General features: G+C 31.3%; 1 protein-coding gene across 5 annotated transcripts in view; it reads left to right on the top strand.

The window, feature by feature from the left end:
• Window positions 1–14,509, top strand: part of LOC108726418 (probable pathogenesis-related protein CaO19.6200) — a 39,666-nt gene continuing 25,157 nt past the window's right edge. For 3 of the 5 annotated variants that reach the window (XM_018453977.1, XM_018453976.1, XM_018453978.1), the window contains exon 1: window positions 12,869–14,348. In XM_018453977.1, coding sequence (XP_018309479.1) covers window positions 14,257–14,348 — 92 coding nt within the window. In that variant the 5' untranslated portion in view covers window positions 12,869–14,256. Of the gene's footprint in view, window positions 57–611; window positions 824–12,868; window positions 14,349–14,509 lie in introns of those variants that run through there. The other 2 variants (XM_018453979.1, XM_018453980.1) reach the window with 2 other exon arrangements.

Genomic DNA, 14,509 nt, shown 5'->3' on the forward strand with positions numbered 1-14,509 from the left:
AACATTCGATAGCTTGTCTGACGTTTCTAAGAAACTAAAAGAATTGACGTTCGCGAGTGAGTAATAACTGATCTATTGCTTGGTTGATAATAATTTGAATTTTTAATTTAATCTACATTCTTATAAATTGATAAAGACTACATGCGATAAATATGATAAGATAGTGTCTCTCTACAAAACATATGTGTCATAAAGATATTAATAATAAGGTATATGAATTAAATGCTATCAAAAAGTTAAACTGTCATTATGGAAATTTATTAGGTATTTATTTTATGACTATATATATACATATTAGCTTTAAAGAGTTTGTATTATGAGAAATATATATATATATTGTATATATATTGATAACTAAAGCACAGATTATGTATATTAACATTGAAGAATTATATATTTTATTTGCCTAATTTTGTGGTATTTAAAAAGCGCATTGCGGTTTTAATAAAAGATATCTATCAGCTTTTAAAGTATTATTGTAGAATTATCGCTAAGATAAGTGTTTTCCCGAAAGTAAAATTACGATCAGCAGAAATGGAAAGTCGTCAGTTTGCTTCTTCGACATCGAAAGGATTTACACTGACACCGTTTATATGCACGTTTATAACACGAACACGGACGACTTTCACTGATAACGAGAACACGCTGCCGGAAGCGTTCGTGCTTCCTAACTTTTTTCTAGATGAGCGGGCGACCCGCGATACGTCGTCAGTTTCTTCGCGCCGAGATCGTTTAACACACGTTGTGATCGAGTTGTTCTTTGCTTGTAACTTTATAAAGATAAATTTAAGTGTCATAATCAATACCACGCGGCAAGACGAAGGTGAGTGACAGCATTACATTAGAGCGATAGAAAAATTATTTGAATACCGATCAACATGGTATGGTAGTGTTTTGTAAATAATTTGAAATTTATTATTTTAAACAAAATGAATTTTACAAAAAAGTTTGAATGTTTGTAACGTAATTATAAAATTTACAAAGTAAAAAAGAAAGAGAATTTAAATATATATATGAAATTACTATTTATATTGTACGATTAATTCTAACACATACATACACATTAAAATTATAGAAATATAAATAATATATAATTAATGCAATTTTATATTTTTGGATTGCAACGAATAATTTATTTAATTTTGCATGTGATAGAACAAAGAAAGTAAATCTACGCACATATACATACTCACAATACAAATTTAGAATAAAAATAAAAATTACTAAAGAGTCAAAAATTTTGGCAAAGACAAAATTAGTATAGGATCTATATTTTCTCAATATAATTATGACGTGTGTATGGTCGTTTAAGATTAAATCAAGCTTATCAATCAGTATTACAGTGCATGGTATATTGATATGTACTGAGTCAAGAATTAGTGATAGTAAGTAAAATGTAACGATCCATTATACACTCTCTGACCCGGTTGGCGTGTCATAGTGTCATCGTGATACAACTAGGTCGCCGTGTACAAGCTTGAGAGTTCCGGTGTGGTTCATTATCGTGCTCTCCCTAAATTCTCGGCGAATATCTCTATATCGTTTTGGCTTTAAAGAATCGCACAGTTACTTGAACTCACTCTTATTCCGGCATAATCCCATGGGACATATTCTCTCTGATTGTAATTGTTTTATTTCCCACGTTGAGTTCTTTGAAGATCTTGATGATTATTTGAAGTATAATCTAGCTAATCGTTGTTATTTCTGAAACATGGCAAAAGGTAATAAATATAATATTACATTATAACAAAGGCATAATAAATAGACATTAAGATTTACATAAAAATATATATTAATCTTCAAAATTTTCCAGGATTTACATGAATTATATTTTTTATAGATTACATTATTTATAAAAGTGAATTATAACAATTATAAGAGCTGCAAACGATACATAAATATATTTTACATAATTTGATCATTTACATATTATTTGACCATTTTTAATTGTAAAATAAAAATATAATTTTATTAAAAAAAAACTAAAGATATATTCTTGTCATTGTTCTAAAGACATCTTGTCACTAATTGCAAGTTCAAGCTTAATAATTTGAAAAAGAGTAAACTGCATAATTAAATCTTTAATCGATTTTAATGCATTCGATTAGCGATAAATGAGTTTATTATCTCAAAAATTTATTTGATAAATTTTATGCCTATAAAAACATTCTTTATATATGTATATACTTTATATACTTTGAATTTAAAGAAAAAGGATATTCCATAATACCTAGAACCTTTAACAAAATATACGATAAATTTGAATCTGGTATGTCCAGTATGAACTTTTTGTTATTATTGCATTTGCTGGATAATGCTGTTCTTTACACTAAAGAAAAAAAATATTCTAATGTGTTCAAATTTACTAGACAGATTAACTAATTTTCAAAAATTAGAAATAGAAATGACCTTTGAAAAAACGTCTAAGTGTCTCACACTCATTGTTAGTATGTCATTTTATATCAAAAGCATACAGTATATCATAAGTATATTTTTATATTTTAATGTTAAAAGAATATAGCTAAAAGTTGATATTAACATCATCGCATCTGAGAGATCTACATATATCGAGACTTCATTTGTAATCAATCGCAAATATTTTTCTTTAAAACATTAATGATGACGATATCTTGAGAGCTTAGCATCGTGCTGTATTTATAAACGCAATTTTCCTGTTTCGTAATCATGCAACGTTGTACATACATACGATAACAAACGTATAGCAAACAGCTACGTTATTTAAGCAAAGAAACACTAGACAAAATATTGCTGATCGCTAATTGTAAGTAATACTGAACATTGAAAAGCCGGGAAGTTACGGAAATATTATCGTTCTTCTGGATACATTCTTTTCTTTTTCTAACGTGAGAATTCGTAGTAGAAAAATGAATAATAAGGAACTTATTATTTTTCTCTTCACGGTTCTCACCATTCGAAAATCAATTACAGCTGTTAATAAATGTAATAAGCAATTATACTTAAATACTAAAACACTATATACATATATATATAGTGTTTTCATACACATATATATATATATGTGTATGAAAACAATTTATGATAAGAAACCAGTTTTTAGCTCGCGATGTTCTATAGAAAAGCAAGAACGCATAAAGATTTTCTCGTTATTATTTTTTCGAAGACAGTTGTGTTTCTGTGACATTTTTTTTGCAAAAATAATGCTGTTTATCGAGGCTTGGCAACAAACTTATCCGATTTATTCACGAAACTTGTTCCTAAATTAAATCGTAATATTATTCATTATTCATCCGCAATATATACATATATTAAAAGGGCAATTATTAAACAAAAGTATTTGAGTTTCTCAAAGATTGATTATTAATTGTGATTATTAATTTAAATGTTTAGAAGATAAATTGCAACGAGAAAGAAACATGAAACATTAGGTGTTTTTGTTCATAGTCTATATGTATAATCTTAATAGCTTTTATATAAAAAAAAAACTCATTTAAAGCTATATAAAAATGATTGAGTATTGTCGTTTGGAACATTATTTTCAAAGCCAACTCTCAACCTGAGTAACAATTATTTATATTAAGCATCTTTAATATAAAATAAAATTTATTTTAAAATTATTCTTGTTTAGTACAATGATCGGATTCAATGTAGGCATTTAATTTAAATATTATACATGCAATGAAGAAAAAACGGATCATGATATTACGTTGATAGTATTAGTGATTATTTGTATTCGGCATCCGTCTACGGTGACTTGACATTGTAATATTGACACCAATTCTTTTATTGTTCGTTAAGCAGGTCATTGTCTTTATCACCGCGGAATATCAGTGACCGCATTTGACGATTTATCTATCGTATATTTACGGATTGTAATAAAAATTTTTCTAGCGTAAGATTGGACGACGAATCAGGTTTTTTGTAATTTTCAGAAAGTTCTTTCTTTGTGTTCAAGTTACCAAGACTACGTAAAAACGGACTTCTTATAATATTTTGGTATTGAGAATCATGAAATTGGAGATACATTTATTCTTTTATATTTTGAAGAGAGAGAGACATTTGAAAGGAAAATTGTATTCTGTTATAATTATAATTTTGAAAGTTAGTATAGTTGTAATATTTTTTGAAGTTGTGAGATTTTATAGATAACACATTTTTAATTCGGTTGACATACTTTAGATAGGATATCTGCTTTCCTATATTTAATTGTGTCTTGTCAATGCAAATAATGCTACTAAGCCGGTTCAGTGTAATCTTTAATGATCTCACTCTCTTCAAGTGCGACAGGTCGAGATGAAACGACCGTGAAATTAAACATGCGAGGGGAAAACCACAAAGTAGTTGACATATTTAACGTACACGCAAAAGCACAAGGCCGCTAATTATCATTTCACCCAAGCATGGAATCTTTTGAGATTGATACTCAACGTAGCAAACATCCTACGTAAATTTTCTCGAGCAGCTTGCGGTAAGATTTGACGTGGAAAGCGGAAGTTAGCGTGGAATTCCCTAACGGGCTTAAAAATCCCGTTGAATTGCATTTCCACTGTGTGCTACTTGAGAAACAAAAAGTGAAAAAAGATTAAAAATCCAGAAATTTTGAAAAGATGTATTCCTATTCAAATAGAACATTTAATATTGCGATTGATGTTCTTGTAAAGATAGCTTTTGGAGTAATTTATTTCAACATCGAAAATTGAGATGTTTGTGAAAATGTTTAGACACTACGCCTGATGAAAAATTAATAATAAATTGTACATTCCGTGTACGAAATAAAATCTTTATATATATGTATACTTTCGTCTAAAATATGTTGTTTAGATCATTTTGTTTCTTTCAAATGATTATACTAATCAATCGTAATTATATTATTATAATTACTAAAAAAATGCAAAACGAATGTAATTCTGGTGCAAAATCATAAAATTCACATTTTAATAACTTTCTGTAAAACGATTTGCAGACCAATGTTATATAATCACAGCAAAAATATATCCGAGATCGCTTTTGTAATTGCAATGCAATGTACTGTTACGTCGTTTACGTGAAGTGTTTGGAGTACTGTGTTGTTACTGCAGAAGCTGTGAGAAATCATTGCGAGATTCAGCTAGTCACTTCCAGTCACTGCGTATCGAAATTCAATGTGCATGAGAGTGCAAAACGATTTATGCATTTTGATAAACATCTTCCGTCGCGGCTTCATCGGCGGCGTGTAATTATAGAAGACAGACTCTCGGCGTAGTGCGGCAATGCATCATCAGATTGAAGATTGCCTCATTGCGATAGTTTTTGCGCGATAACGTCAAGAAGATGATTCCGAAATTCGTTAATAGTTTAAAATAACTGAGAAATACAAAGTTTGAATAAGTCATATACTTTGTAAATTGCTTCAAGAATATTAAGAAACTGTACTTTTTTATCTTGTTTTCCAATTATAATGTTAATTATGTGGCATTACTTAAATCATGTAATCCGTTTAGTTAATCTGATTTATTTGACAAGAAGATAAATATTATTTATCTAATAGATAATGGATATAAGTTTAAAAATATTAAATATAACTTTTTCGTAAAAAAAAACGACGAGTATTTAGGAAATTCTATGTAATGAACAATTCGTAATTTTTGCTGACAATACACTGCGTCAGCGTATCATCGAGGAAGCAGTCATTAACTGTTTGAGAAATGTTCTTCCATATATACTGTTAATCTCTTTGGATAGCTAAAGAAACTTTCTCCCTCTCACTGTCAAGGATTTTTCAAACAATATAGTAATTTCCATTCTCTTCTTTTCTTCTTACGTTACGAGGAATGGAATATGCATAATTTTCCTTTCTCACTGATCAATAATCGAGCATCAACATCGACAGATTTATGAAACAGTGAGCGAATAAAAATTACTGCTGTGATGGCATAAGTATTTTTAAATTAGTCTTTTCACAAAAATTGACGAGTGAGACCGAAGGTACAGGTGCACTCTCGCTTTCTGTGTTAGAAAGTTACACCATTGGCAGCGCACCTTCTTTTGTGGCGCAATGTACTTTATAAATGGGATTAGAATCCGTTCCGTGGTATCTAATACGTGAGCCGCTTTATCTTGATGACCGACTGTTACAATAATAACGATGTTTCAACTTTCAACCTATAAAGATGTCGCAATAGTCCGACAGAATAATAAAACCTGATTGTAATGATACGCGAGCCGATCGGAACAGAGCCGAAGGTATATTATATATGTGATTACATATTTTTTTATATAAAAAGTTAATACAATTTAGTTTAATTTTTTTTTGCTCCGTACTTATCTAAGTTTTCGAAAATTATTAACAAATATAAAATTATTTTCTAGCTAGAAGGAGGTAAGATATATGTATACACGTATATTCCCTGTGTATATACACTGTTTATATTCTCAAACAGTCTAGATTCCGAACAATAGCATTTCTGCAATTGATACTAAACGAAGATTAAACCCCGCCATATGGTAAATGATAAGTATGTAATGTATGTATACGATTATTAATGATTAGAGAAACATTCCCGCGCGTGTATCTTTAATAATAGGAAATCAGACACATCTATTCTTACGATATACGTTCGAAAGCGTATTTACAATGTACGTTCCCAGAAACGGGATAACTGCATGTTGAACACAGCAGCTGCAGCTAATCCCGCGGATTACAATTATTGACCGCCAACGTGTTGTAGCGCCAGGTCGCATTCAATTGACCTCCGATGCACGAGCTGTAGGCATCTTCCGATTGTTATAGAGTCCGCTGTGCGTGACGGCCGCCAGCTGAACTTGCTTTCGTCAATTCCTAATTGCGCTAGTGAACTAATGATGGTATATACGAAGGAAGAAATATTAGCTATTACCGTAACTGGAGAGATCAATTTTCTTTTCTTAGCACATCAAATTCGTGTAATTAACGTGTGTGTTTGAACATCAATATTATAGTTTACTATCGACTCCGTCAGATCCTGAAGTTTTATGTTTACATAATTGAATAACTGATTCTAATTAACGGTCCAAAGATTTTTGCGCTAATTCTATAAGACGATGCGTGATGGCTATCAATTACTTAATTATTCAAATAAATAATAATTAATCCAAATAATACTGTAAAATTTCAAAAATTGCTTTAAAATCTCATACACAGCCGCCATAAATGTGGTTTTTGATGTGATGAATAGCTGAAATATTTTTTATATAATTATTTATTTATTAATAATAATGGTAAATAATGTGTAATAAATAATATAATAATAATAAAAAGTTAAGAAACATAAATTTAATGTATATATGCCGATTGATAAACTTTATATTTTTGTTTATAAGTAACTTTACTCTTTTTTTTAACTTTTTATTTATCAGTAACTTTAACCTTTTATGTATAATAATTTTACTCGAATATACACAATCCTGTAAGTATAATAAAGTTTCTCCTAATATCTGTGATTTTAATTACATTGTTGCCAGCATTTCGTATAATCAGAAAAGTACTCTTTTGTATACAATTCTTTAATAAAGGCGAAAGGCAATTCTCGTCCGATTAACCTTAATACAAGGTAAAAAGTCATTTATTTAGCTGACCACACCTTTCACATTGGCATGAATCGATGAAGAAATGAGGAACTTTCGCGTTATATTCTCTTGATCATCCTTTCGAGTAACAATGTAAATGCGAAAGCCTGTTCACCTTTTCAAGATCCGCGTTCAAAACCTTTCGTGACCGTCGTATCACATCATACAAATGGTTGTAAATAATTGAAGGTTGACGTCTAACAAACTGCAATAGGATAGGTCACACTTACCTATGCATCATCTCGTTTAAATTTCCTTTGAAGAGTAAAAGAAAAATTTATATCATTACTTTACGTTTAAAACTCGAATTTCAAATATCTTTTTTCTCCCACAAGAAACAAGAATGAAAAAGTTAAGATACAAATATATTGCTTTCTCATTCAGTTAAGAAATGCTTGTCAGTGCTAAAGAATAATAAAAAAAGTATATTATATGAAATTACTACTATTAATATAATATATACATACTTCAGTGACAGTGAATGACCTGTTAACGACAGACGGGTCTATCGGGATACAAACTGAATAAATTCGAGATCAATGGCTCGTGCACCGTTAATCTTGTGGCCTTCTCTCGCGTGGCTTTGCTCGATTGAGAATCTGATCTACCTATCCGATGACTTCGCTGGTTTCACGCCCGAACGATTGCATGGATCGATACACCTTTTTTTGTTCTATCGCTTCCTTGAGAAATTCTCTTGATTCGACGAAAGCTATCGAATAATTTTATAGTGAAAATGATTCAGAGAGAGTTGAAATTTGTTCGAATATTAAAAATTATTAGTTTAACATTATATTGAATAAAACTATTTGTTATATTGAATGAAATTATCTTTCTTCTACAATATAAGAGAAGAAAAAGAAGAAAAATCACCAAATTAGATTGATAATAGTAATTGAAGAAGAAATTCTTTTCTTTCTCTTTTATATTTTAATATGTAATTTAGCATAATAATAAACTACAAAAAATTAATTGATGCATATTTATATGTAAGATGTCCATTATACATACATATGTACGTCTTATTTAGTTATTTAAATTCATTTTTTAAATCTCTAAATTATATTAAACTATCAAAAACTGTTTTTATGTACCAATTATTAATAAAATAAAATTCTAAGGTATATATAATGTCTTGTATGTTGCTATGAAGTACTTACGTTTCTTTAACAACTTGTGTAGTAATTAAAGTTACACTCTGCGTACTTTTTTGCATTTGCGTGATTAACGCAGAAATGAAAGGAGAAAACGTGCTTACAAATTATTACATTCTCGAAATGCGTTTCTTGAAATATTTTTCTTCAAAAATTTCTTCTCTTCCAACTGCTTATAAAGTGATTGATCTATACTGCCGTAACGCTTTTAAAAATCATGGTGGCGGCAATCCAATGCAGCCCTTAGGGTAGTGGGAACTCTGACGGATCGCCGGCGGAAGCAACGATTTTAAGTGCGGACTGAAAGACATATTTCGGGACGGTGTTCTATATTTACACGCGGGTGTACACACCTATATGTACGAGAGAGCGTAGAGCGATTTACGTGTCTGCGACTCTCTCGACATTCCACGCAACTTTCTTTGTGGTTCCCCAGGGAATGTATGTGCATGCGTGACTCTCGCACCACACGCCACTCTCTGGAATCCCGCTTACGGAATGCAATGCGAAACTGAGTCTCGCGACTTCATCTTTGACCACCGACCGGCAACATTTGTGGATTTATGTGGCGCTTAAATTACATAGCTGTCGCTTAACATTACTAACGCCGCTGACCACTCATTTCAGAAGCATGTTACTTACCATTAAGCTATTTGCAATAGTATATATTAAAAAAATTCTAAAGCAATTATTAAAAAAATTTTAAACATTTTCCTCTCCCTAAATCTTTCCCAAAAAATCATACAAAAACTCTTATAAAAAAGACATGTATTATTTTTTGGGAAAGATTTAGGGAGAGGAAAATGTTTAAAATTTTTTTAATAATGTCTTTAGAATTCATGAAACAAAAAATATTTATAGTTAATAAAATAAATTACTTGAGTTAAGAAAAATTTTAAAATATTCAAACAATATGTTTTTTTCTTCAAAAAAATAAATAGAATTAAAACATATAATAGAATAAATTAATTTTTTAATGAAAAAAACATAAGTCGATAGGAATATATTTTGTTCCTATCGACTTATGTATATCGCTCAAAATTGTCATATAGAAACTGATTAATAAACGCATAAGAAAGAATGACGGCAAGTGCAGTTCACAGAGATCATAATTTTGCAATAATTTTTTTATCATAAAAGATGCAATTTGTGAGAATATTAAGTGATTTATTAAGATTTGATCTAAGTTTATTCACTCGTAGCATGCGAGAAGAAATAATTCTAACAATAAGTGAAGATATAGGTATAACATTAAAATTCAGTTAGCCTTGCAAGAAATGGCTAAAGGGAATATTACAGCTATAATTCAAGGAAACATCCGCCTTAGCAATCTGTGCAGACAACATTCCGCACAATTTCAGCTCGGGTGTGCCGTTTTCAGTTTAGCATAATTACGCGTAATTTATAATGATCACAAGGTAGGCACTTCACTTGCTTCGCAACCAATACAGGAAACTTATCGTCTTTGCATATGAGGAGAACTGACGTCAAAATATCCCAAACTCTCAACATAAATTTAATTCATAATATATGTATGTATATTGAACTACATATTATCAATCTCAAATTTACTTACCATGAAAGTTTAAGCCTCTCTATTGTATTTTTGATAAGATAAGTATAATTTTATTTAACTTTGTCGTACAGAAAAGTGAAGTTAAAAAATTAATTTATTTCATTATTTTATTATTTTCCAATTTTATTTATTTAATTGAATTATTTAATTATTCTTTAATTAAATAATTCAATAAATAATTACAGAATAATTAAGAGTAAAGAAAAAATAATTTTTTATATAAATGAAGCTATATATATTTTAATTGTATACGACACTATTATTTTATAAAATCTTAATTTTACAAGTATACATTTTATTTTTACAAAATTACAAACCAGAAACTGTAACTCCTTAGAATTTAAATCTGGATAGATAAAATATTGACACAAATTAAATAAAACTATATAAAACTATATAAAAATCTTATTTTCTAAAGAGAGAGAGTTCCAGTTATATAATTCTCTTACTCATTTCTAGTTTATCATTATTTATAACACAAATATTTTCAGTTAAATAGTAAACCCACTGTGTAAGTATTATCTTTCCAAGCAATTTATACGTACCGTTAACCAACCTTCCTCGACAACTTGCACATGTCGCGTGTTCTCTACGCGACGTGCCCTGTTCCCCTGAGCTGGAATAACTTGACGCCACGAGCCGCTAGTTAGAGGGAGAGACCCCCCTCGGGTCTTAGAAATTCATTCGTGAAACATTCCACATAATTTCGTGTCGGCAATGCTGTTTTCGGCGCATACCGTCGAGTCGCGCATTGCACGCGATTTAGTATACTCGGCCCGCAAAATCGTCGCCTATATTGTTAGGATTATTCGCGACAGGTCCTGCCGCAAGAGCAAACATGTATCATGCTCTTCCGTAGACTTCAAGCTCGCATATATTGCAACAACTCGACATGGAAATTTATGTGAGTTATAATTCACGTATATTGAATCGTGCTTCTACATTCAGCGGATTTTTCATTCTCATTTATTATAATTCCTGAGATATAAAGATTTGGATATGTAAAAGAAAAATTTAAATCTTTCTATTATATATTTATTAAGTATTAAACATAGGAACAATTGCTATCTAATCTTCTTTGTTACTTTTTTCTTTGTTATGAAAGTTATTGTTATGAAAAGTGCAAAAAGAATTGATTAAGACAATATTATTATAAGTGAAAAAAAATCAATCATAATTGTTTTTGTCGGTTTAAAGAATTAAATTTGGTAAAGGAAAAAAGGGGGAAAATATAAATATTGACGTGTACGAAAATAAGAATTCCTGTAAGTGGAAAACAATCAATAGGTATTACAGAAATCCCAATTGCGCTTGATCTTTGTGACGATCCCGTGATTAAGTGCAAATTATGTGGTGATAGCCAAATTTCAGATTTCTGATGGTCACGGTGCAATTATAACGTGGCATTCGTTTTGTGTGGTCTCTCTCTCGTCACTTAATAGTAATAAGCATTCATGTATTGCCATTATCGTGGATCGTTAAATATTATCTACTGTGTCATGCTAATGTCCGTATCTTAATAGAACGAGGATGCAAACGTTAATTGTTATTGTGCGCATTACCTACAATTGTCTCTTATTGAAATGATTCGGTCTATTCCTTTGTTCGTAATTAATAGTCGTAAAACGAGCTATATATAACTCGTAGTCTTGTGAGAGTGGATTAAAACGGAAATCGATTGAGATAGATAAAAGATCTGCCCAATCGACGGGGTCTTAATCCGGGCAATGATCCGTTGCGTGCGGCTGCAGCTAATTGGTCAGCCCTTAATGAGCTTGATATTACGGATCCGGCGATAAGACTGCATGTGCAAACTCGAGGAATGTACGACGTAAAGAATAATATTGCGAATTATGTATGATAATAACTTAGGTCTAATTCTTCGTGTTAAAATTGTTTAAATTTAATTCGTCAATTTTATTTTTAAAAAAGGATATTGATAAAATATTATTAGACGTATTATTAGTATTTTAAAAATATTTCAAAATGAATATTTAAAATTCAAATTTAATTCGTTAATTTTGCTGGAAAGAACAAAGATAAAATTATTGCAATAATTTTAAGTACACCAGAAACGATGTTATCGAAATATTTAAATTCTTCTGTTCTAACTTTACTATTTTGTTATAATATTTAATGCGGATTAAATTTAATGCGAATATTTCAAAAGTTTATAGATGTTTTTATTAATAAAGAATATTAAATTGTAATAACTTTTTATAAAGTCATTTTATTCATTTATTCCTTCAAAATTGTTTTAATAAACTTATAAAAGTATTGCGCATCTATGAAAGTATTTATAAATTATATAAATATTTCTGTCTTGGATAATCAATGTTTGAAAAATTTATTATGAGAACCTTTATATTTTGTTTTATTAAAGAAAGAAAATTTAATTATCATTTATATTTTAAAAATTAACACGGGAAAAGATCTTGAAGAAAAATGCTAAATGAAAAATAACATTATTTACTAGCATATAATTCGGCCCCACCTGTGCTTGAGCGTGCGCGCGCGCAAGTACTTATGAAACCTGCGCGGCACGCGGCTCGGCGACCAGTCCGATTCCTCGTCGCAGTGCGATACGGTCGATAGAAGCAAGCCACGTAGTGGTTGCATTGAATTGCGGTAACGACGCTACCGCATGGCATATGAGGGTCACCCCTTAGCACTACGGATCGCTTTACGCGCTTCTCCCCTCGACATCGGAACGAGCCTGTTCATACTTCATTCTGTCCGTGGATGCTGAAGAAGTTACAACCACGTGAACGGAACGTTACAATTAATTTCGGAATGTTTATCGTGGAGTGTTTAATATTACAGTAAAACCTTACTGTAATATGTGATGCAAAGAATAATTTTTATACTATGAAAAAATTATGTGTTCACGATATATGTGATTTATACACAATTATATTAATCGTTTTACACGAAGAACGTGTATTGTAAGTAATTGCTGACGGAAAGTTTTTGCGGAAACATTTAATAATTTTACTTTTGCAATTCCATTGAATCTTGTTCATTGTCGACCTTGAAGATATAATAGCCGGAAATTTTACGTATTTATATGAGATTCTAAGACTCATTACTTGCAAACTTGGAAAACAAAGGTGTTTTCAGGGTGTAAAGAATCTTTAACGAGACCGCAGACAACTGTCGAAGAAATCGGAACCGACCGATTCATCATAGTCACATGCATCCTTTTATCTGCAAGTTAAACAATTGAGACATACAGTAGAAAAGATTTTGTATAGATCAGTCGTTTCAGAATTGGAACCACGAAGTGGAACCGTAATACAACCGCGATATAAACCTAAGGCAAAAAGAAGGTGAAAGAGCCATTGAAAAAATACGAGAAAGAAGTATAATACAAATAAACACGCTTGAACGAACATCAGCCAGCTATAACGTCTCATACAAATAGAAGCGTTACAATTACCGTGACATTGGCTACTGCTGTGAAAATTGTTTACGTATATCAAGCATCGATATTAGGACACTTTATGAATTCACGTCACGATTCTTTGAATCGTGACACGAGGAATCGCTGACCTTAGAAAGAGACACGTTCCTCTCTTATTTTTAGTTCCGAATCATTGAATGATAAATTGTGATTTGCATCAAGATTCACACCCCGAATGTATCTGCTGAGTCAAGATAATGCCGTCTATGTCAAAATTTCTAGATTTCTTTTCCACGAGATATCGTGAAGATAACTTCGAGTCAACTTGAAGAGATTACGTGCATGGACTACAAAGTGCAACTTAAAGGGTGCAAACTCGAAGACGTGAATGTAGAGACATTTGCAAAGTATCGATCGACCTGTATCTTGAAGAGGATGCTCCCTTCGATCTTGTAGGGAGCGGAATTCTCGTTGTAGTCACGTGGAAAGCAACGATAGACGCAGCGAAAAGAGAAACGAGGAGAGAAACATTTTCCAACGGGCGACATTACGTTGCCGTCATGGAAAATCGATTCGCCGCCACCGACCACCCCGCCACAACCACCCGCCGCAGTGCAATGACCTCCAAACCGGGAAGATCCTATAGCGTGAGGTAAGCAGCTTCGTAGTAGAAATCGAAAGGGTCGTGGTGGAAGAGAGGGCGGGAAAGCGATGAGTTTACTGAAGAAAGAGCTTGGCCCCCTCGTAGAAAATAGCCACAGCTTCACGCGGCATCCCCGACGTCTACATTCGCGATGTTTTCCTTTATTTTAC

The sequence above is a fragment of the Mycetomoellerius zeteki genome, unplaced genomic scaffold (assembly GCF_001594055.1).
Source record: "Mycetomoellerius zeteki isolate Tzet28-1 unplaced genomic scaffold, Tzet1.0 scaffold415, whole genome shotgun sequence".
NCBI lineage: Eukaryota > Metazoa > Arthropoda > Insecta > Hymenoptera > Formicidae > Mycetomoellerius > Mycetomoellerius zeteki.